We start from the raw sequence: 25589 nt of genomic DNA, 5'->3' as shown, positions 1-25589 counted from the left end.
CTGGTTTTAGGGTGAACTCTCGTAAACTTAAACCATTTGCCTCCCACCACAGAAACAACACACAATCTAACAAATACACCCAATGTTTATAATATTTGAGGAGCGATCTTTCTTCTGTTTGAATTTACTTTTGAATCCGTCTACAGGAAAATAAGAATTTTCACGGACGTCTATGTACTAAATTTTATAACAATGATTAAACGCTGATAAGAATGTAGCCTTGCACATGTAACTTCACCTGATAAGAGTAAAAAAACAGATATTGACCTAAACGCTGCAGGAGACATAGATTACACCTTCTCATTAGGTATATATACCGTCTCGCCATATGTATAGGTGTTACTTCATTAACATGGAGCTTTCAGTTGTCCTCGCTATTATAGTCGCTTTGTGTTTAAAAATCAGCACTGCTGCAGACAAACCACACATTGTCTTCATTGTGGCCGATGACCTTGGCTGGAATGATGTTGGCTGGGTTAACCCCGACATCAAGACCCCGACACTTGACCGCCTCGCCCATGGTGGTGTCATCCTTAACTCCTCCTACGTCCAGCCACTGTGTACCCCCTCAAGAAACTGCTTCATGTCAGGCAAGTTTCCATACCACACAGGGCTCCAGGACAGGGTGATCTTTATAGATCAGCCCAAGTACATGCCAGCTAATCTGACCACCATCCCACAGAGGCTGAAGACCCTTGGCTATGACACCCACATGGTCGGCAAATGGCACCTAGGCTTCTGTGATTGGAAGTACACGCCCACCTACAGAGGCTTTGACACCTTCATGGGCTACTATGGAGGAAAGGAGGACTACTTCACACATGAGGAAAACAATAATTATGACTTCAGGAACATGACAGATGTGTACAAAGGCGCTCAAGGGGAATACTCCACTTATGTGTTTGCAAAGAGAGCCATTGATATCATAATGAACCACGACAAGTCCAAGCCGATGTATCTATATCTGCCGTTTCAAGCTGTACATTTTCCAGTGCAGGTGCCCGCCAAATATTCAGACCGATACAGCCACATTCAAGATTTAAATAGGAAGGTTTACAGTGGCATGGTGAGCGCTATGGACGATGCTGTGTACAACATCACCACTGTCCTTGATGACCTTGGATTCATGGACAACCTACTTCTTGTGTTTACATCAGACAATGGTGGGCCTGAAAACATTGCCAGTAACTGGCCTCTGAGGGGCGGAAAAGGCACACTATGGGAGGGAGGTACCAGGGGAGCGGGTTTCGTCTACAGCAAGACTCTGCTGAAAAAGAAAGGTTACACTCACCCTGGTCTGTTCCACGCTGTGGACTGGTACCCCACGTTACTGGACATAGCAGGGGGAGACTCCAGCCAACTGGACATCGATGGGTTGAGTCAGGTCGACATGATCCTCAATGGAGACAGCAGCGTTAGGAATCAATTTGTCTACAACATCAACGACGACAACTATGGTGCAGCCCTCAGGTGGGGAGACCTGAAGTTGATCGTTGGAGACCCTGGACACTCGGGACGGGGCCCTCACCCTGGTTTTGACTTACACGTCCCAATCATGGATGACACTCCCCTTCCTAGCATCATGCTCTACAATATCAACACCGACCCAACGGAACACCAGGACATCTCCAAGGACAACCCCGACCTTGTCAACTTCCTGCTGCAGATGCTGGCCCTGGAGAATGGGACTCGGGTGCCTGCAATGGACCCACCCTCTGACCCTCGATCTAACCCAGTCAACTTTAATGGTAGCTGGAGCCCCGGCTGGTGCTAGAAATTGCTTCGATATAGTCACGTGACCAGTTGACCCACCGAGAGTCGTGTTGTGCCCAAAGTCACGTGACCATTAGATCCCCCGAGAGACGTGTTGTGCCTAAAGTCATGTGTTATTTTGTATCTGATTTGCTTGACTATACGTAATTCCTCTGTAAAACCGGATCATGTAGGAAAATAATGTCCTATTTAGGAATAAAGTGATGCATTCCTCTCTGGAACTGTGATATAAATCTTGTTTGAAAAAATTAAATTGTCAGTCTACGATGCCCTTTCTGTTGGTTTATTGTTTCATTCGAGGATGCAATTCTTGTTGTTGTGACACTTCCATGGGTATTAGAGAAGTACTTCCACCTTTATCAGAGCTCTTCAAGACCCATTGATGTCATTGTGACGTCAAAGGATTATACGGGATAAATATATCAATGCATCGCGTCAAAGGGCCGTTTTTATTATCTATTTATTTGTATTTAAATGGAAAGTGCATTTTTAGAAATGATTTGTTCTACATTATTCCAGATAAGAACAACTCCTCAGGCTACCGTCAGCTTCTAAATGCTTGTCAGAGATGACATTAAGGGACTATATTACTCGGAAATTGAAATAGAATGATGAAATATTAAGAGGAAGGAAGATTCCGGCATGTGTGCGAATACTTATAAACCAAGAACAAGCCATTCTGGCGATGAGGAATATTACTTACAAAAATTGTGCAGTGCACTTTTTGCAAGTGAAATCGGCGTTTACATCTACATGTTCTTGCTGTTCGTGCTGTTAATACAAATTCAGCACTATTGATTCTATTTCAAGTGGCGATGTCCACACGTGATCCGAAACAAATGTAATGTTTTTGCAAGGTTTCTGTGATTCGCCATTTTAGGAAATATTTGTATAACCTCCCTGTTAAGGATAACATGACAATTGTAGACAAAACAGTACCACTCATTCACAAATCAAACACCACATGCATACAGGGCCCTCGACACACTGCAGCTAACAAACAGGAGTCTCTGAATTTGTCACGTCCTTACCAGCGAAGGTTTATGATATATGTCCTTTCGCCCTGCCACAACGCAAGGTGAAATAATCCTGCCACTGAAGAAAGGTCACTCCAGGTTCTTCAGGACATCATTGAAAATAATGTCCGTGACACAGTTACACTCAACAAAGTGTTGGATCGTGAGGAGATTTTTGCACACAATTGAAATTTTGTTTTACGATTTTGATACTCCAAAGCCAGAAGCCGGTACACATGTAAGGTTGGTCTTGTATGAGTATTTTTGTAACCAGACAAACCTAAATGAACTGAAAGATCGTGGTCGTTAAAGACTGCTCTGTTGACTACAGTTCTCCATGGTGTTTTGTTAGGAAACACTGACTCATAAAGTAAAATACAAGAAATGTTCTGATGCTTTTAACACGGCAGGAACTCTTTGTTTATCAGATTACATATACAAAAACATAATTCGTCAAATATATTCAACAAGCTGTGACCTCCCCCTGTAAACGTCGAAAGGCTAAGAACGGTTGAATTGGAACAGAACATCAGAACATTACCTCGAAGACAATACATTGTTGATTCAAATTTAAATGGAAACAAATTGCAATGAGAAAAAAGTTACACAGACATATTTAGAAGAATAGAAATCAATATTCATTCACTAGTTCCTTTTTGATATGTTTCTCTCTTGTTTGCGGTTACCTCCCATACTTACCGAATTCATAAACACCATCAAGAGGGGGCTGAAGTGTAATAATTTCATTGTACCCTTGAGAGGGTATTTGACGCCATATCATTCAAAGGATGTATTTTTCTACTACCTTTTACTCCTCGAATACTTGTTTCCATCAATTTTGGCCTTACCTTACTGAAACCGTGCAGGAAGCAGAAGTATCCCCGCGATCCCTTGTTTGGTGGCCTCACTTTGGTGACTGGTGATCTCTATCTCGTTTCTATAACATATTATTATTTATCGTAATTTCCTTGTAGTTCCATACAGTTTTAAAAGATATATCTGTTGTTAATGTTACTAACGTGGCTATATCCCCCGCCCCTGTTGCAGAATTTATGACATAATTAAATCTAAACAAACAATCTTTTTTAACCGAGGTGGAACTTGTCATTGAAATTGTAAAAAAAGAAGTGTTTATGACCTAAGTCCATCTTGTTGCCATTGAAACGTAAAAAAATCTAAAATTTCTAAATAGCAAAAGGCACCAGTTAAGCATGTACCTGACAGACCTGCAAAGTTTCATGAAAATATATGTGACGGTTTATGAGTTATGCTCCAGAAACGAACCCTACCCTCACAGAACCTAAGTCCATCTTGTTGCCAAGGAATGGAGGGAATGACCTCACATATGTGTTGTCCGGGTCGCCATTTTGAGACAGGTAGACAATTATGAGTCAGAGTGTTAGGTATGTATTGACCTTGAAAGTTGTTAATGTTTTTTGTCTATGACTGACAACATTTAACACTTAATAGCATGTACTCAATGAAGAAGCCAGGTCTGTTAAGTTTGCCAGTGAAAAACCATATGGTTTATTTTATTTATCTGGCAATTGCTTACCATGCAGCTCAAAATCATTATGTTTTACCTGTTTTGTTTATGGTTTGATATCTTTTCTTTTGCAAATTGTAATCAGGAGGTGTCAACAGGGATCGCACAATGAGCAACAAACCACCCTTTATTGAAATGTAAATGAAAGTTTAGTAAATGTACCATTGCAATATGTCAACTATGAGATGAAGATTCTTTGAAAGATGACAAGGAATCGCGATTAACTGTTCAGTAAACTGAGATCATGCTGTCCATTTAGGAGACACAGATCAGGCTTTGCCATTAGGTATATATACCGACTCACCACATGTAGTGGTATAACTTCATTAATATGGAGCTTACAGTTGCCATTGCTCTTATAGTTGCTTCGTGTTTAAACATCAGTACCGCTGCAGACAAACAATAGATTGTCTTCATCGTCGCAGATGACCTTGGCTGGAACGACGTTGGCTGGATCAACCCTGACATCCAGACACCGACACTTGACCGTCTCGACCGAAGCGGCGTCATCCTCAACTCCTCCTATGTCCAGCCGCTGTGTTCCCCCTCCAAAACCCCGACCTTGTCAAATTCCTGCTGAAGATGCTGGCCCTGAAGAATGGGACCCGGATGCCTGCGATGGACTCACCCTCTGAAATTGCTCCATGACTACAATGCTTCAGTAGTCACGTGACCATTCGAACCACCGAGAACTGTTTTATCACCGAGTCACGTGACAGTATGTGTAATTTACGTGATTATTTGTTCTCATCTGTTTTTGTGCCTGTGTAGTAGTCTGTCATACAGACCCTGAGACAAATATTTCCAATACAGCCCATGCAAGCCTATAATGCACGTCTAGATTACGGCAGTATCAGGGTCTGTACAAATCTGCTGAATTCACAAGCGAGCACAGAGCTTGTAATAATCAGTCAGTCAGGCTGTCATGAGTGTTTAGTATTAGCACATGTTGAGACACCCCCACCACTCCCCATGACCCCACACTGAGCCCAGACCCGATCCTGCTCTTGACCCTGCCACTCTGACCAGACAACATGGGTGATTACTTTGGAGACCTGGAAACATATAAAATATCTGGGGTTTTTTTCTTTAGTTCGTTCATTGTTAACCTGATGAGGACAGGGGAGGATTTCCAAACGTTTTGCATTTCTGAGTAAAAATGAATAGGGGCATTGAAGAGTTAAATCGCTTTATTGCTGATGAAAGCGAGTATACAGAGCATCAGTCTGCAGTTCCGTAGGGTGGCGGGGTAGCCTTGTGGTTAAAGCGTTCGCTCATCACGCCGAAGACCTGGGTTTGATTCACCACATGGGTACAATGTGTGAAGCCCTTTTCTGGTGTCCCCCGCCGTAATATTGCTGGAATATTGCTAAAAGCAGCATAAAACCATACTCACTCAGTCAGATCCATAGGATTGTTACAAATATATAAATGTTATTTTAAATTATGGTACAAGTCGTCTTACAATATTGTCCACACAAGTATCATCAACTAGACTTTTTCGACACACATACATTGAACATTCCTGATGTATTAACAGTTTTGAAACTTTTTCAATCAGTAGATATGCTCCTTCATTAGTGAAAACTGTTCCTCCTGTTCGATGCTATATCATTCAAACTGCCATTTATAGTGCAAACAAAACATTTAGACTTTGGAGGAATATTAAGTCACTTTGAAATCTTTGGATGAGTTTTGAAAGATCAAGACCAACATCTTGTCCCTAAAAAGAAACAAAAGTTGTTAAATTATAGTAAAACTTCTCAAAGTCATGGATTTCTGGACATTTGACACTTGCAACCCTCTAATAGACCCGCCACTGGCAGTGAGAAGGGGTGTTTGGGGAGGAGTAGTAGGGGTAGTAAATACCCTTGTCGCACCCACTTTTAGTAGCATGTCAGTGATTGGTGATAGCAAGGGCTCCTTTTTATTATATTTTATAGCTATTATTTAACAATTTTGTTTTCTGTAAAATATGTTCATTTCAGAGACTAGATGTTAGTCTACGTATGTATGACTGGATCGTGTAAAACGATACCATCCTATTGTAGATAATGTGACGCATTTCGTGAACATTCCTGTCTGCCACATTGATTGAGAGCTGCGATGTATATCTTGGATGAAAATCATCTTGCCAGTATTCGGTCTTCAATCGTTTTCAGATTGCCCCAGCTGTCTTTTGATTGTTTGAGAAAAAGGATTCTGCAGGAAGGAATTGTTGTGGTTGTGACACCCCACTGTACGTATTGGAGAAGTACTTTCATCTTTATCAGAGCTCTTCAGGACCATTAGCGCGTTACGTCATTGTGACGTCGATGAATCACAGGGGAAGTATATCAATGCATCGTGTCCTAAGGGATGTTTTAATAAAATTGGCCTTCATGTATTCATTTTTTTATGGAAAGTGCATTGTAAGGATAGTTATGATAAGTCAGGCATTGGTTCGTACTAGTAGCCACATCTCTGTATAAGATAGCATGACAAATATAAACAAAACAGAACCATCATTGACAGATCACCCAAGGTCATTCACATACAATAACAACTCACTAAAACACTACATACATCGGGTCATTGATCATTGCAACTGAAAAGCAAACACAAACAGCTTAACATAAATGCCAACCCGGAATCCTACCATGATCTTTTTGGACCTGCCCCATTCTGGCCAACGCAGGCTTAGGGGCCTGCTTGCCTGCCATACCCATGTTGTTTGGAGTCCCCCACAGTGCAAACTGAAATAGGCCTACCACACATGAAGCGAAATAGTCCTGCCAGTAATGAAAGTTTACAGTCCCTCCAGGTTCTTTCGGAGTCCTGACCAACTGTGACGTCCCTCTGACGTCATCAAGAGTGACGTCATCCGTGCCCGCATTGCTTCCCACAGCAAGTTATTACTTGGTTTGTTATAATAAGTTTTGGGCAGATTACGGTTGTGTAACTTTTCATAAAGTATAACGCCTTGCAAGAAATAATACAGAAAAAAAGTCTTCCATTCACTAAATTAAACTCCAAAAACGGTAAGGATAATTTCACTGTCCGGATGGACATGTTTAAAAAAAAATGAAAAAAAAACAAAAAATCTTTAGTTTATACTTTATATTATTTTGCGTTGCCTCACGAGCACTTGACGTCATCCGTCTTGTGTTGACAACTTCGGGGGAACACGATCAGATTTTACCTGCATATTGGAGTTGAAACTCGAGGCTATGCCTTTCACAAAAGATTATGGTTTAAGTTAAGGGCAGTGGTTTACTTTATATGAAAAGGGTAGAAACTACCAGCGACCCTATATCAGTATAGAGACCACATTTCAATGTAATGTTACCTTCCATGTCCGGAATAAACAACATGCCTCAAGTCACTACAGTCCGTTTGCTGCAGAAGCGTATCGTTGCAATGCAAAATAGATATATATCCAAAGGCAACAATTCGTCTTAAATGGTATTAGAATAGTTTATTTCTCCAACTCGTCTTCATAATTTCAGACACTGTCATGAAGTGTAGATTTTATTACAGAACAGTAGTAGTTTAGCCGAACACATGCGAATTTCACGCGCGAAAGTAGGGCTGTTCAGTTTACAGTGCAGATCCCCTTGTAAAAACAGGCATTACACCAACAACAATTACATGCATGACAGTTTCTTGCACAGCTTTTTCTACCCCTCAAGACAATGTCTGTAATTATTGTGACGAGTCTGTTTGGACAAATAAAAAACTTTCATACCATTTAAGACCAATTTTTGCTTTCAAATATATATATATTTTGCATTTTATCAGTACGATTTTGCAGTAAACAGACTAGAGGCAGACGCGTCAATCGGACTTTTACACGCACAGGGCATGGCGTGACCAGCCGATTGATAGAATCGGGCCAATTCTACCACCCGTCTAGGTGAAGTAAGGGTCGAAGTGGTGTGTTGGGCAAAAGGAACACCGGTTCCTGGCTCCATTGCCCTCAACCACCAGAATCCCGTCCTCCACCGACACAGGGGCGCAACCCACGGCAAACAGGTTGCCCAATTTGGTCGCCTCGAACGACCAGCAATGGGGTGCTGTGGAATTATTCTGCCCCGGTTCCACACGGGGGAAGAGCGATTAGCGTTACCCAGCACTCACCACGAGGAGGTTGCTCTTCACGAGTGCCGAATAGTTTGAAGTATGAAGCTTGTGTAAAATATGAAGTTAGGTTGAAGTTTGGAGTATTTGGAGCGCTGACGTGGGGAAACAGTATTGAGGTTTAGCTGTGTGTGTTGTTAAAACACTATAGCACGGACGTGGAAAGGGACAACTTATTGTAAGTGATAGAGATAGTTACAGGTTTGGAGCTGAGGTAGACATTTAGTTGCGCGGACCTTGTAGGTGAAATCTAGACTCAGTCATCTCATTGAGGACAACCAAGTAAAGTGTGGCTTGTAAGAGATGTTGGTGGTGTTGAGGATTTAGGAGATTCTTTCATATGGAAAGGGTTCTTTTGCATTAATAGCATATCTGTTCTGTTGTTTGCGATGTGTGATCACGTAGGGCATATTCCAGTGTGGTGGAGATTTGTAATGTGAAGGTGGTTGTTGTTTTGTTACTGACAGGTAAAACTTGTTTTAGTGTTGATTTCATTTGGGAGATTTATCAACGTATTGTATTTTGTTTCTGTAAATATCAGTGTGTTTAGGGGAGCAAGAGTTGCCTGTGGGTCTTATTAGTGCTCTATTCATTGATTAACATATTTACTGTATGTTAATGGTAGTCTGTGTGTGCCTTTCTGGTTTCTCGCTTTGTCTGTTGTTACGTTCCGATGTGAAGGCCAAAATAACTTTGCGATTGTCTGATCAGTGAATGTTAATGTTTGTAGACGTTGATGAAGTTGGTGGGGACTTTTGACGAATTGAACAGAACTAAGTGTGTGTGTTGTTGTTAAAACACTATGGCACGGACGTGGAAAGGGACAACTTATTGTAAGTGATAGAGATAGTTACAGGTTTGGGGCTGAGGTAGACATTTAGACGCGCGGACCTTGTAGGTGAAATCTAGACTCAGTCATCTCATTGAGGACAACCAAGTAAAGTGTGGTGTGTGCATGTGCGTGTGCTGTGTCAAGTCAGGCCAGTGTTATGTGGTTGTCAGTTGAACTGAGTGAGCCATATAATTTTGTTTGTGATCATGTGTATGTAGTGAGGCCAGTGTTGTTGAACGTCTCCATTCACTGACAAAAAGGGTTTTCTACTAACTTGATAAGTAACAGCGGCCAGAAGGTTCTTATATAACAGCGAATTTACTACCCTACCTGGTAGATGTCACGTTGCAGCGGTGGAGAGAAGGGGTATCCTATGTAGAGGGCAAAGCCTGAGTAACTCTCCATTCCTTAAAGAGAATGTAGCCGAGGCCCACCAAATATTCCTTAAAAGCTAAAAAAAATACTATACTTCTTGACACTATAACAAAGTTTATATTTTAAGCAATCAACTCTTGACGAGAAAAGAAGCAGGTAAACATATATATCCTTGTCCGGGCCTTTACATTTCCTATAATCTCCGTCACCCTGTATTAACAACACGCGACTGATAAAATTCTATTTTAGGAACCTAAGAAATTATGAAGAGCTGTGTACCATGCATTGTAAATATCAGCTCGCGAGGGAGCTTGGTGCTCGTGGAACAACAGCAAAGAACATATTCCTCGTGCAAGGGAGACGCACACAGAATATACTGGCTACAAAGAGCTCTGTTCTATTTTTCAGATATATAAATTCAGTTTCCAGGTTTGCCGAACCAGGCTTGATTTTCCAAGCTCTGTTGCAGCGCCACCATTGGCTATTATGAGTAATGTCCCCCCTGTGTCCCTCCTTTTGACCAAACAGATTCCACCTCTTATATCCCTTGCATTTGCTTGAAATAAAATGGCGGCGCACAGTCAAGACGATCTGATCAATAATCAAGACCTATACTGTAATAAAACAGGTCTTACTTCGCGCAGTGCATCAAATCATGTGAGCACTTCATTTAAATATTTACTTATTCGTAGTACTGTGTAAATAAATTGATGTCACCTATATTGTTTATGTCATTCACGTTTTCCTTTGCAAATTGTATTCAGCAGCTTTCAACAGGGATGCAAAATTAGCAAGAAAGATTGATAGTAATCGCAACTGACTGTTTTATACATTGTACTTGTCTACGATGGGCAACCTATGCTAGTCTTAATATTTACGAACTGGTTTGAAAAAACTCCTGACAAGTAAGGAAAATTCACTTAGGAAGTGAGTAAACTTCACTAAATATTTATGTCAGTGTGTGGTTATTTTGGTGATGTTTGGTAGCTCTGTGTCTATATATTGAGGCGGGAGATGGCATGCATAGCCGTGTATGTTTGTCAACGTGTACACTCGTAGTAGGTTGTTCAGCAGCAATTAACAACCGTCACATACATCCATTCGCAAGCATCTTGTGCTGCCTTTGTAGAAATCAGGATAATTCTGGGATATAGAAGGTGTGTCCAGAAACCTAAAGGTGCGTTCTTCCCTTTTGTACTTTTAAATATCTCTATCTGACTACAATGCATCCAGATGTTATCGTGTGCATGAAACACAGGTGTGGCGTGTGTTTATCAAAATGTGATCAGGCGGCGATCTCTCTCATGCCACAACCTCTCTCATGCCACAGCATATTTTACTTTTAATCTAATCTCTGACCAATTCAAAACTAGAGCATGATGTGAAATGTTATTTTGAAAATATCTCATTGCTTTCGTTGCTTTACAGATCATTGTTGTATCTGACACGCTTAGAGTCGGTAAAATACCTCGAGCATGTTACCTAAATAATGACCTATATTTCAACAAATATTACACTGAGATCATGTTGTCCACTGCTTGATGACTAATGGTATCACTACATGAAAATCCAGATAACAAGGAATTATCTACAGAAGTACAGTGCCTTTGCACTATAGGTTCCTGGGGCGAAGGTTGGTGCCTAAGATAGTTGGAAAGATAGTTTCAACAAAACGAGAGACGGTGCGTACCACGCTGACTAAAATAAGGTCCATTCTTCGTTACAAACACCGGGTTCCTACATCACAACTATCTACATCATAACGTACCATTGGTCAGTCGACTTACCCACTTGAAATAGGCCATCCTCTCGTCGCTCAATTCCCTTTTTCGCTTTCTGGTTGGTGAATTTCGCAATATCCGGGAATTGGGAGCTCACTTCCCAGAACTGACAATCATTCATTACTGGCCAGTTATGACCTATTTCTGACAGTTCTGGTGCTATTCGAATCTGTCATCGATCAACTGTTTGTTGACTGTGAGTCATCTGGTCATGTCTGTTTCGACTCTTATTACTTGAGTAAGTGGGTCTGTCTTTTCGCATTCTATTTTCCATAATACATGAAGGAACTGAACAAATGCCTTACAGAAAAACGTGCCTCACACATAGTATACATGTTGGGGGAATCGAACTCTGGTTTTAGGGTGAACTCTCGTAAACTTAAACCATTTGCCTCCCATCACAGAAACAACACACAATCTAACAAATACACCCAATGTTTATAATATTTGAGGAGCGATCTTTCTTCTGTTTGAATTTACTTTTGAATCCGTCTACAGGAAAATAAGTATTTTCACGGACGTCTATTTACTAAATTTTATAACAATGATTAAACGCTGATAAGAATGTAGCCTTGCACATGTAACTTCACCTGATAAGAGTAAAAAAACAGATATTGACCTAAACGCTGCATGAGACATAGATTACACCTTCTCATTAGGTATATATACCGTCTCGCCATATGTATAGGTGTTACTTCATTAACATGGAGCTTTCAGTTGTCCTCGCTATTATAGTCGCTTTGTGTTTAAAAATCAGCACTGCTGCAGACAAACCACACATTGTCTTCATTGTGGCCGATGACCTTGGCTGGAATGATGTTGGCTGGGTTAACCCCGACATCAAGACCCCGACACTTGACCGCCTCGCCCATGGTGGTGTCATCCTTAACTCCTCCTACGTCCAGCCTGGGTGTACCCCCTCAAGAAACTGCTTCATGTCAGGCAAGTTTCCATACCACACAGGGCTCCAGGACGGGGTGATCTTTATAGATCAGCCCAAGTACATGCCAGCTAATCTGACCACCATCCCACAGAGGCTGAAGACCCTCAGCTATGACACCCACATGGTCGGCAAATGGCACCTAGGCTTCTGTGATTGGAAGTACACGCCCACCTACAGAGGCTTTGACACCTTCATGGGCTACTATGGAGGTAAGGAGGACTACTTCACACATGAGGAAAACAATAATTATGACTTCAGGAACATGACAGATGTGTACAAAGGCGCTCAAGGGGAATACTCCACATACGTGTTTGCAAAGAGAGCCATTGATATCATAATGAACCACAACAAGTCCAAGCCGATGTATCTATATCTGCCGTTTCAAGCTGTACATTTTCCAGTGCAGGTGCCCGCCAAATATTCAGACCGATACAGCCACATTCAAGATTTAAATAGGAAGGTTTACAGTGGCATGGTGAGCGCTATGGACGATGCTGTGTACAACATCACCACTGTCCTTGAGGACCTTGGATTCATGGACAACCTACTTCTTGTGTTTACAACAGACAACGGTGGGCCTACAAACATTGCCAGTAACTGGCCTCTGAGGGGTGGAAAAGGCACACTATGGGAGGGAGGCACCAGGGGAGTGGGTTTCGTCTACAGCAAAACTCTGCTGAAAAAGAAAGGTTACACTCACCCTGGTCTGTTCCACGCTGTGGACTGGTACCCCACGTTACTGGACATAGCAGGGGGAGACTCCAGCCAACTGGACATCGATGGGTTGAGTCAGGTCGACATGATCCTCAATGGAGACAGCAGCGTTAGGAATCAATTTGTCTACAGCATCTACGACGACCGCTATGCTGCAGCTCTCAGGTGGGGAGACCTGAAGTTGATCGTTGGAGAGCCTGAAAACTCGGGACGGCACCCTCGCCCTGGTTTTGACTTACACGTCCCAATCATGGATGACACTCCCCTTCCTAGCATCATGCTCTACAATATCAACACCGACCCAACGGAACACCAGGACATCTCCAAGGACAACCCCGACCTTGTCAACTTCCTGCTGCAGATGCTGGCCCTGGAGAATGGGACTCGGGTGCCTGCAATGGACCCACCCTCTGACCCTCGATCTAACCCAGTCAACTTTAATGGTAGCTGGAGCCCCGGCTGGTGCTAGAAATTGCTTCGATATAGTCACGTGACCAGTTGACCCACCGAGAGTCGTGTTTTGCCCAAAGTCACGTGACCATTAGATCCCCCGAGAGACGTGTTGTGCCTAAAGTCATGTGTTATTTTGTATCTGATTTGCTTGACTATACGTAATTCCTCTGTAAAACCGGATCATGTAGGAAAATAATGTCCTATTTAGGAATAAAGTGATGCATTCCTCTCTGGAACTGTGATATAAATCTTGTTTGAAAAAATTAAATTGTCAGTCTACGATGCCCTTTCTGTTGGTTTATTGTTTCATTCGAGGATGCAATTCTTGTTGTTGTGACACTTCCATGGGTATTAGAGAAGAAATTCCACCTTTATCAGAGCTCTTCAAGACCATTGATGTCATTGTGACGTCAAAGGATTATACGGGATAAATATATCAATGCATCGCGTCAAAGGGCCGTTTTTATTATCTATTTATTTGTATTTAAATGGAAAGTGCATTTTTAGAAATGATTTGTTCAACATTATTCCAGATAAGAACAACTCCTCAGGCTACCGTCAGCTTCTAAATGCTTGTCAGAGATGACATTAAGGGACTATATTACTCGGAAATTGAAATAGAATGATGAAATATTGAGATTTGAATTGAAGGAAGATTCCGGCATGTGTGTGAATACTTATAAACCAAGAACAAGCCATTCTGGCGATGAGGAATATTACTTACAAAAATTGTGCAGTGCACTTTTTGCAAGTGAAATCGGCGTTTACATCTACATGTTCTTGCTGTTCGTGCTGTTAATACAAATTCAGCACTATTGATTCTATTTCAAGTGGCGATGTCCACACGTGATCCGAATAAAATGAAATGTTTTTTGCCAGGTTTCTGTGATTCGCCATTTTAGGAAATATTTGTATAACCTCCCTGTTTAGGATAACATGACAATTGTAGACAAAACAGTACCACTCATTCACAAATCAAACACCACATGCATACAGGGCCCTCGACACACTGCAGCTAACAAACAGGAGTCTCTGAATTTGTCACGTCCTTACCAGCGAAGGTTTATGATATACGTCCTTTCGCCCTGCCACAACGCAAGGTGAAATAATCCTGCCACTGAAGAAAGGTTACTCCAGGTTCTTCAGGACATCATTGAAAATAATGTCTGTGACACAGTTACACTCCACAAAGTGTTGGATCGTGAGGAGATTTTTGCACACAAATGAAATTTTGTTTTACGATTTTGATACTCCAAAGCCAGAAGCCGGTACACATGTAAGGTTGGTCTTGTATGAGTATTTTTGTAACCAGACAAACCTAAATGAACTGAAAGATCGTGGTCGTTAAAGACTGCTCTGTTGACTACAGTTCTCCATGGTGTTTTGTTAGGAAACACTGACTCATAAAGTAAAATACAAGAAATGTTCTGATGCTTTTAACACGGCAGAAACTCTTTGTTTATCAGATTACATATACAAAAACATAATTCGTCAAATATATTCAACAAGCTGTGACCTCCCCCTGTAAACGTCGAAAGGCTAAGAACGGTTGAATTGGAACAGAACATCAGAACATTACCACGAAGACAATACATTGTTGATTCAAATTTAAATGGAAACAAATTGCAATGAGAAAAAACTTTACACAGACATATTTAGAAGAAGAGAAATCAATATTCATTCACTAGTTCCTTTTTGATATGTTTCTCTCTTGTTTGCGGTTACCTCCCATACTTACCGAATTCATAAACACCATCAAGAGGGGGCTGAAGTGTAATTATTTCATTGTACCCTTGAGAGGGTATGTGACGCCATATCATTCAAAGGATGTATTTTTCTACTACCTTTTACTCCTTGAATACTTGTTTCCATCAATTTTGGCCTTACCTTACTGAAACCGTGCAGGAAGCAGAAGTATCCCCGCGATCCCTTGTATGGTGGCCTCAATTTCGTGACTGGTGATCTCTATCTCGTTTCTATAACGTATTATTATTTCCTTGTATAGTTCCATACACCTTCAAAAGATATGTCTGTTATCAATGTTACTAATGTGGCTATATCCCCCGCCCCTGTTGCAGAATTTATGACATAATTAAATCTAAACAAACAATCTTTTTTAACCGAGGTGGAACTTGTCATTGAAATTGTAAAAAAAGAAGTGTTTATAACCTAAGTCCATCTTGTTGCCATGGAAACGTAAAAAGATCTAAAATTTCTAAATAGCAAAAGGCACCAGTTAAGCATGTACCTGACAGACCTGCAAAGTTTCATGAAAATATATGTGACGGTTTATGAGTTATGCTCCAGAAACGAACCCTACCCTCACAGAACCTAAGTCCATCTTGTTGCCAAGGAATGGAGGGAATGACCTCACATATGTGTTGTCCGGGTCGCCATTTTGAGACAGGTAGATAATTATGAGTCAGAGTGTTAGGTATGTATTGACCTTGAAAGTTGTTAATGTTATTTGTTTATGACTGACAACATTTAACACTTAATAGCATGTACTCAATGAAGAAGCCAGGTCTGTTAAGTTTGCCAGTGAAAAACCATATGGTTTATTTTATTTATCTGGCAATTGCTTACCATGCAGCTCAAAATCATTATGTTTTACCTGTTTTGTTTATGGTTTGATATCTTTTCTTTTGCAAATTGTAATCAGGAGGTGTCAACAGGGATCGCACAATGAGCAACAAACCACCCTTTATTGAAATGTAAATGAAAGTTTAGTAAATGTACCATTGCAATATGTCAACTATGAGATGAAGATTCTTTGAAAGATGACAAGGAATCGCGATTAACTGTTCAGTAAACTGAGATCATGCTGTCCATTTAGGAGACACAGATCAGGCTTTGCCATTAGGTATATATACCGACTCACCACATGTAGTGGTATAACTTCATTAATATGGAGCTTACAGTTGCCATTGCTCTTATAGTTGCTTCGTGTTTAAACATCAGTACCGCTGCAGACAAACAATAGATTGTCTTCATCGTCGCAGATGACCTTGGCTGGAACGACGTTGGCTGGATCAACCCTGACATCCAGACACCGACACTTGACCGTCTCGACCGAAGCGGCGTCATCCTCAACTCCTCCTATGTCCAGCCGCTGTGTTCCCCCTCCAAAACCCCGATCTTGTCAAATTCCTGCTGAAGATGCTGGCCCTGAAGAATGGGACCCGGATGCCTCTGAAATTGCTGCAGGACTACAATGCTTCAGTAGTCACGTGACCATTCGAACCACCGAGAACTGTTTTATCACCGAGTCACGTGACAGTATGTGTAATTTACGTGATTATTTGTTCTCATCTGTTTTTGTGCCTGTGTAGTAGTCTGTCATACAGACCCTGAGACAAATATTTCCAATACATCCCATGCAAGCCTATAATGCACGTCTAGATTACGGCAGTATCAGGGTCTGTACAAATCTGCTGAATTCACAAGCGAGCACAGAGCTTGTAATAATCAGTCAGTCAGGCTGTCATTAGTGTTTAGTATTAGCACATGTTGAGACACCCCCACCACTCCCCATGACCCCACACTGAGCCCAGACCCGATCCTGCTCTTGACCCTGCCACTCTGACCAGACAACATGGGTGATTACTTTGGAGACCTGGAAACATATAAAATATCTGGGTTTTTTTTCTTTAGTTCGTTCATTGTTAACCTGATGAGGACAGGGGAGGATTTCCAAACGTTTTGCATTTCTGAGTAAAAATTAATAGGGGCATTGAAGAGTTAAATCGCTTTATTGCTGATGAAAGCGAGTATACAGAGCATCAGTCTGCAGTTCCGTAGGGTGGCGGGGTAGCCTAGTGGTTAAAGCGTTCGGTCATCACGCCGAAGACCTGGGTTTGATTCACCACATGGGTACAATGTGTGAAGCCCTTTTCTGGTGTCCCCCGCCGTAATATTGCTGGAATATTGCTAAAAGCAGCATAAAACCATACTCACTCACTCAGATCCATAGGATTGTTACAAATATATAAATGTTATTTTAAATGATGGTACAAGTCGTCTTACAATATTGTCCACACAAGTATCATCAACTAGACTTTTTCGACACACATCATACATTGAACATTCCTGATGTATTAACACTTTTGAAACTTTTTCAATCAGTAGATATGCTCCTTCATTAGTGAAAACTTTTCCTCCTGTTCGATGCTATATCATTCAAACTGCCATTTATAGTGCAAACAAAACATTTAGACTTTGGAGGAATATTAAGTCACTTTGAAATCTTTGGATGAGTTTTTGAAAGATCAAGACCAACATCTTGTCCCTAAAAAGAAACAAAAGTTGTTAAATTATAGTAAAACTTCTCAAAGTCATGGATTTCTGGACATTTGACACTTGCAACCCTCTAATAGACCCGCCACTGGCAGTGAGAAGGGGTGTTTGGGGAGGAGTAGTAGGGGTAGTAAATACCCTTGTCGCACCCACTTTTAGTAGCATGTCAGTGATTGGTGATAGCAAGGGCTCCTTTTTATTATATTTTATAGCTATTATTTAACAATTTTGTTTTCTGTAAAATATGTTCATTTCAGAGACTAGATGTTAGTCTACGTATGTATGACTGGATCGTGTAAAACGATACCATCCTATTGTAGATAATGTGACGCATTTCGTGAACATTCCTGTCTGCCACATTGATTGAGAGCTGCGATGTATATCTTGGATGAAAATCATCTTGCCAGTATTCGGTCTTCAATCGTTTTCAGATTGCCCCAGCTGTCTTTTGATTGTTTGAGAAAAAGGATTCTGCAGGAAGGAATTGTTGTGGTTGTGACACCCCACTGTACGTATTGGAGAAGTACTTTCATCTTTATCAGAGCTCTTCAGGACCATTAGCGCGTTACGTCATTGTGACGTCGATGAATCACAGGGGAAGTATATCAATGCATCGTGTCCTAAGGGATGTTTTAATAAAATTGGCCTTCATGTATTCATTTTTTTATGGAAAGTGCATTGTAAGGATAGTTATGATAAGTCAGGCATTGGTTCGTACTAGTAGCCACATCTCTGTATAAGATAGCATGACAAATATAAACAAAACAGAACCATCATTGACAGATCACCCAAGGTCATTCACATACAATAACAACTCACTAAAACACTACATACATCGGGTCATTGATCATTGCAACTGAAAAGCAAACACAAACAGCTTAACATAAATGCCAACCCGGAATCCTACCATGATCTCTTTGGACTCATTCTGGCCAACGCAGGCTTAGGGGCCTGCTTGCCTGCCATACCCATGTTGTTTGGAGTCCCCCACAGTGCAAACTGAAATAGGCCTACCACACATGAAGCGAAATAGTCCTGCCAGTAATGAAAGTTTACAGTCCCTCCAGGTTCCTTCGGAGTCCTGACCAACTGTGACGTCCCTCTGACGTCATCAAGAGTGACGTCATCCGTGCCCGCATTGCTTCCCACAGCAAGTTAGTACTTGGTTTGTTATAATAAGTTTTGGGCAGATTACGGTTGTGTAACTTTTCATAAAGTATAACGCCTTGCAAGAAATAATACAGAAAAAAAGTCTTCCATTCACTAAATTAAACACCCAAAACGGTAAGGATAATTTCACTGTCCGGATGGACATGTTTAATAAAAAATGAAAAAAACAAAACAAATCTTTAGTTTATACTTTATATTATTTTGCGTTGCCTCACGAGCACTTGACGTCATCCGTCTTGTGTTGACAACTTCGGGGGAACACGATCAGATTTTACCTGCATATTGGAGTTGAAACTCGAGGCTATGCCTTTCACAAAAGATTATGGTTTAAGTTAAGGGGAGTGGTTTACTTTATATGAAAAGGGTAGAAACTACCAGAGACCCTATATCAGTATAGAGACCACATTTCAATGTAATGTTACCTTCCATGTCCGGAATAAACAACATGCCTCAAGTCACTACGGTCCGTTTGCTGCAGAAGCGTATCGTTGCAATGCAAAATAGATATATATCCAAAGGCAACAATTCGTCTTAAATGGTATTAGAATAGTTTATTTCTCCAACTCGTCTTAATAATTTCAGACACTGTCATGAAGTGTAGATTTTATTACAGAACAGTAGTAGTTTAGCCGAACACATGCGAATTTCACGTGCGAAAGTAGGGCTGTTCAGTTTACAGTGCAGATCCCCTTGTAAAAACAGGCATTACATCAACAACAATTACATGCATGACAGTTTCTTGCACAGCTTTTTCTACCCCTCTAGACAATGTCTGTAATTATTGTGACGAGTCTGTTTGGACAAATAAAAAACTTTTATACCATTAAAGACCAATTTTTCCTTTCAAATATATATATATTTTGCATTTTATCAGTACGATTTTGCAGTAAACAGACTAGAGGCAGACGCGTCAATCGGATTGATTCTGCATTGTAGTAACGTAATGATTTAATATAAGATCACACATAAACGTTCACAATTGGGAATAGTTTGAAGTATGAAGCTTGTGTAAAATATGAAGTTAGGTTGAAGTTTGGAGTATTTGGAGCGCTGACGTGGGGAAACAGTATTGAGGTTTAGCTGTGTGTGTTGTTAAAAAACTATAGCACGGACGTGGAAAGGGACAACTTATTGTAAGTGATAGAGATAGTTACAGGTTTGGAACTGAGGTAGACATTTAGATGCGCGGACCTTGTAGGTGGAATCTAGACTCAGTCATCTCATTGAGGACAACCAAGTAAAGTGTGGCTTGTAAGAGATGTTGGTGGTGTTGAGGATTTAGGAGATTCTTTCATATGGAAAGGGTTCTTATGCATTAATAGCATATCTGTTCTGTTGTTTGCGATGTGTGAGCATGTAGGGCATATTCCAGTGTGGTGGAGATTTGTAATGTGAAGGTGGTTGTTGTTTTGTTACAGACAGGTAAAACTTGTTTTAGTGTTGATTTCATTTGGGGGATTTTTCAACGTATTGAAGCAAGAGTTGCCTGTGGGTTTCATGTCTTATTAGTGCTCTATTCATTGATTAACATATTTACTGTACGTTAATGGTAGTCTGTGTGTGCCTTTCTGGTTTCTCGCTTTGTCTGTTGTTACGTTCCGATGTGAAGGCACCAATAGCTTTGCGATTGTCTGATCAGTGAGTGTTAATGTTTCTCGACATTGATGAAGTTGGTGGGGACTTTTGACGAATTGTACAGAACTAAGCAAGTCATTCATGATGAAGACATAGTTGTGTTTTAAAGTTTCTGCAATTGTTATTCCAGTCTGCTTCGCCGTTTTGTGCTTTGTGTAGAGATAAGTGATTTGTTATGCATGCCAATTTGAATATAAATACAGCGACAAAACCCTCACTAAATCCAATAGAAATCTCTGCATAAGTATGTAGTGTCGTCTGTTGTGCTGTGCTGTGCTGTGCTGTGTGCATGTGCGTGTGCTGTGTCCATTCAGGCCAGTGTTATGTGGTTGTCAGTTGAACTGAGTGAGCCATATAATTATGTGTGTGATCATGTGTATGTAGTGAGGTCAGTGTTGTTGAACGTCTCCATTCACTGACAAAAAGGTTTTTCTACTAACTTGATAAGTAACAGCGGCCAGAAGGTTCTTATATAACAGCCAATTTACTACCCTACCTTGTAGATGTCACGTTGCAGCGGTGGAGAGAAGGGGTATCCTATGTAGAGGGCAAAGCCTGAGTAACTCTCCATTCCTTAAAGATAATGTAGCCGAGGCCCACCAAATATTCCTTAAAAGCTAAAAAAAATACTATACTTCTTGACACTATAACAAAGTTTATATTTTAAGCAATCAACTCTTGACGAGAAAAGAAGCAGGTAAACATATATATCCTTGTCCGGGCCTTTACATTTCCTATAATCTCCGTCAGCTTATATTAACAACACACGACTCATAAAATTCTATTTTAGGAACCCAAGAAATTATGAAGAGCTGTGTACCATGCATTGTAAATATCAGCTCGCGGGGGAGCTTGGTGCTCGTGGAACAACAGCAAAGAACATATTCCTCGTGCAAGGGAGACGCACACAGAATATACTGGCTACAAAGAGCTCTGTTCTATTTTTCAGATATATAAATTCAGTTTCCAGGTTTGCCGAACTAGGCTTGATTTTCCAAGCTCTGTTGCAGCGCCACCATTGGCTATTATGAGTAATGCCCCCCCTGTGTCCCTCCTTTTGACCAAACAGATTCCACCTCTTATATCCCTTGCATTTGCTTGAAATAAAATGACGATCTGATCAATAATCAAGACCTATACTGTAATAAAACAGGTCTTACTTCGCGCAGTGCATCAAATCATGTGAGCACTTCATTTAAATATTTACTTATTCGTAGTACTGTGTAAATAAATTTATGTCACCTATATTGTTTATGTCATTCACGTTTTCCTTTGCAAATTGTATTCAGCAGCTTTGAACAGGGATGCAAAATTAGCAAGAAAGATTGGTAGTAATCGCAACTGACTGTTTTATACATTGTACTTGTCTACGATGGGCAACCTATGCTAGTCTTAATATTTACGAACTGGTTTGAAAAAACTCCTGACAAGTAAGGAAAATTCACTTAGGAAGTGAGTAAACTTCACTAAATATTTATGTCAGTGTGTGGTTATTTTGGTGATGTTTGGTAGCTCTGTGTCTATATATTGAGGCGGGAGATGGCATGCATAGTCGTGTATGTTTGTCAACGTGTACACTCGTAGTACGTTTTTCAGCAGCAATTAACAACCGTCACATCCATCCGCAAGCATCTTGTACAGCCTTTGCAGAAATCACGATAATTCTGGGATACAGAAGGTGTGTCCAGAAACCTAAAGGTGCGTTCTTCCCTTTTGTACTTTTAAAGATCTCTATCTGACTACTATGCATCCAGATGTTATCGTGTGCATGAAACACAGGTGTGGCGTGTGTTTATCAAAATGTGATCAGGCGGCGACCTCTCTCATGCCACAACATATTTTACTTTAAATCTAAGCTCTGACCATTTCAAAACTCTGACCAATTCAAAACTAGAGCATGATCTGAAATGTTATTTTGAAAATATATCATTGCTTTCGTTGCTTTACATACCATTGTTGTATCTGACACGCCCAGAGTCTGTGAAATATCTCGTTTATGTTATCAAAATAATGACCTATATTTCAACAAATACTACACTGAGATCATGCTGTACACTGCTTGATGACAAATGGCATCACTACATGAAAAATCAGATAACACGGAATTACATGTATCCAGTGAGGTGCAGTGCCTTTGCATTATAGGTTCCCGAGGCGAAGGTTGAATGAATGAATACCATAAGCAATTAAACAGAATTTTAGGAGAGGAAAATGAATGAAAATAAAAACGAATGAATAAAGACTTGTGTAAGACCTTTTATGCTTATGCAGTGTATTTGATGACTTTGATCGCACTGTGTACAAGGGCATCAAATGCATGTTTCATGCAAATGCTAGCATAGATGTTGTATCCAACGTTATTTCGTTTGTTATTAATTTTTATGAAATTGTGATCTTTTGTGCTCAGAAATAGCCTGCATCTGGATTAACAGACGTACTTTTACCTGAACTGCTTGCCACTTAGTTAAGAGACATCGTATGCAGGGCTTCAATCTCAGTCGAAATTCTGGCGCCTAAGAAAGTGTCAACAAAACGAGAGACAGCGCGCACCACACTGACTAAAATAAGGTCCATTCTTCGTTGCAAACCCCGGGTTCCTACATCACAACTATCTACATCATAACGTACCATTGGTCAGTCGACTTACCCACTTGAAATTGGCCATTCTCTCGTCGCTCAATTCCCTTTATTCGCTTTCCGGTTGGTGAATTTCGCAGTATCCGGGAATTGGGAGCTCACTTCCCAGAACTGACAATCACTCATTACTGGCCAGTTATGGCCTATTTCTGACAGTTCTGGTGCTATTCGCATCTGTCATCGATCAACTGTTTGTTGATTGTGAGTCATCTGGTCATGTCTGTTTCGACTGTTATTACATGAGTAAGTGGGTCTGGCTTTTCGCATTCTATTTTCCATAATCCGTGAAGGAGCCGAACAAATGCCTTACAAAAAAACGTGTCTCAAACATGGTATACATGTTGGGGGAATCAAACTCTGGTTTTAGGATGAACTCTCGAAAACCTAAACCATTTGCCTCCCACCATAGAACAACACACAATCTAACAAATACACCCCATGTATTTGAGGAGCGATCTTGCTTCTGTTTGAATTTACTTTTGAGTCCGTCTACAGGAAAATAAGTATTTTCACGGACGTCTGTGTATTAAATTTTATAACAATAATGAAACGCTGATAACAATGTAGCCTTGCACATGTAACGTGACCTGATAAGAGTGAAACAAATATTGACCTAATCGCTGCAGGAGATATAGATTACACCTTCTCATTGGATATATATACTGTCTCACCATATGTATAGGTGTTACATGTACTTCATTAACATAGAGCTTTCAGTTGTCATCGCTATTATAGTCACTTCGTGTTTAAAAATCAGCACTGCTGCAGACAAACCACACATTGTCTTCATTGTGGCCGATGATCTTGGCTGGAATGATGTTGGCTGGATTAACCCCGACATCAAGACCCTGACACTTGACCACCTCGCCCATAGTGGTGTCATCCTTAACTCCTCCTACGTCCAGCCACTGTGTTCCCCCTCCAGAAACTGTTTCATGTCAGGCAAGTTTCCCTACCACACAGGGCTCCAGGATAAAGTTGTCTTCGTAGAACAGCCCAAGTACATGCCAGCTAATCTGACCACCATCCCACAGAGGCTGAAGACCCTCGGCTATGACACCCACATGGTCGGCAAATGGCACCTAGGCTTCTGTGATTGGAAGTACACGCCCACCAACAGAGGCTTTGACACCTTCATTGGCTACTATGCAGGTATGGAGGACTACTTCACACATGTCAGGGACGAGGTGGCTGATTACTATGGTTATGACTTCAGGAACATGACAGATGTTTACAAGGGCGCTCAAGGAGAGTACTCTACACAACTGTTTGCAAAGAGAGCCATTGATATCATAATGAACCATGACAAATCCAAGCCGATGTATCTATATCTGCCGTTCCAAGCTGTACATGGACCACTGCAGGTGCCCGCCAAATATTCAGACCAGTACAGTCATATACATGATTTGAATACGATGGTTTGCAGTGGCATGGTAAGTGCTTTGGGTGAAGCTGTGCTCAACATGACCACTGTTCTCGAGAACTATGGATTCATGGACAACCTACTTCTTGTGTTTACAACAGACAATGGGGGGCCTCCCAGACATGGAGCAAATAACTGGCCTCTGATGGGCGGGAAGGCCACACTATGGGAGGGAGGCACCAGAGGAGTGGGACTCTTCTGAAAAAGAAAGGTTACACTCACCCTGGTCTGTTCCACGCTGTGGACTGGTACCCCACGTTACTGGACATAGCAGGGGGAGACTCCAGCCAGCTGGACATAGACGGGTTGAGTCAGGTCAACATGATCATCAACGGAGGTGGCAGCGTCAGGAAGGAATTTGTCTACAACATCTACGACGACCACTATGCTGCAGCTCTCAGGTCGGGAGACCTGAAGTTGATGGTTTGTGAAATCTCACATGCAGGTTGGTACCCACCTGCTGGGTCTGACTTAGACGTCCTAATCATGGACGACTCTCCCCTCCCTAGCGTCATGCTGTTCAATATCAGCGCCGACCCCACTGAGCACCAGGACATATCCAAGGACAACCCCGACCTTGTCAACTTCCTGCTGCAGATGCTGGCCCAGAAGAATGGGACTCGGATGCCAGCAATGGACCCACCCTCTGACCCTCGATCTAACCCAGTCAACTTCAATGGCGTCTGGAGCCCCGGCTGGTGCTAGAGATTGCTTGAGTACATTACTTCAGTGCAGATTGTGACCATTCGAACCACCGAGAAATGTGTTATCACCAAGTCACGTAACAGTATTTCATGTTTACGTAATTAAATTCACATCTGTGTCTATACCTGTGTAAAACTGGATCGTGTAGGAAAATACCAAATGCTGTACATA

The 25589-nt window shown here is 41.2% G+C and overlaps 2 protein-coding genes across 3 annotated transcripts; both read left to right on the top strand.

Annotated features, from left to right (window-relative positions):
• Positions 1–322: 322 nt before the first annotated feature.
• Positions 323–25468, top strand: LOC124126041 (arylsulfatase B-like). 2 transcript variants are annotated; one of them, XM_048392796.1, is made up of 2 exons: positions 323–1280; positions 24925–25468. In XM_048392796.1, the coding sequence occupies exons 1-2, from the start codon at positions 329–331 to the stop codon at positions 25416–25418; spliced, it is 1446 nt and encodes a 481-aa protein (XP_048248753.1). In that variant the 5' UTR covers positions 323–328; the 3' UTR covers positions 25419–25468. The 2 variants fall into 2 exon arrangements, with proteins under 2 accessions (XP_048248753.1, XP_046345424.2); XM_046489468.2 differs by lacking the exon at positions 24925–25468 and having other exon boundaries at positions 329–2040.
• On the top strand, positions 12123–13834 carry LOC124121090 (arylsulfatase B-like). Its single transcript, XM_046484045.2, has one exon. The coding sequence runs from the start codon at positions 12123–12125 to the stop codon at positions 13566–13568; it is 1446 nt and encodes a 481-aa protein (XP_046340001.2). The 3' UTR covers positions 13569–13834.
• Positions 25469–25589: the final 121 nt, after the last annotated feature.

The sequence above is a fragment of the Haliotis rufescens genome, unplaced genomic scaffold (assembly GCF_023055435.1).
Source record: "Haliotis rufescens isolate VD_foot unplaced genomic scaffold, xgHalRufe1.0.p SCAF_11, whole genome shotgun sequence".
NCBI lineage: Eukaryota > Metazoa > Mollusca > Gastropoda > Lepetellida > Haliotidae > Haliotis > Haliotis rufescens.
Note: the sequence above shows the minus strand (reverse complement) of the source record. Positions and strands in the feature narration are given on the sequence as shown.

Coding starts and splice junctions, on each gene's coding strand:
- LOC124126041 (XM_048392796.1), top strand. CDS start 329: ATGTATAGGTGTTACTTCATTAACATGGAGCTTTCAGTTGTCCTCGCT. Junction 1,281..24,924: donor GACTCTGCTGAAAAAGAAAG/GTTACACTCACC, acceptor TGAAAAAGAAAG/GTTACACTCACCCTGGTCTG.
- LOC124121090 (XM_046484045.2), top strand. CDS start 12,123: ATGTATAGGTGTTACTTCATTAACATGGAGCTTTCAGTTGTCCTCGCT.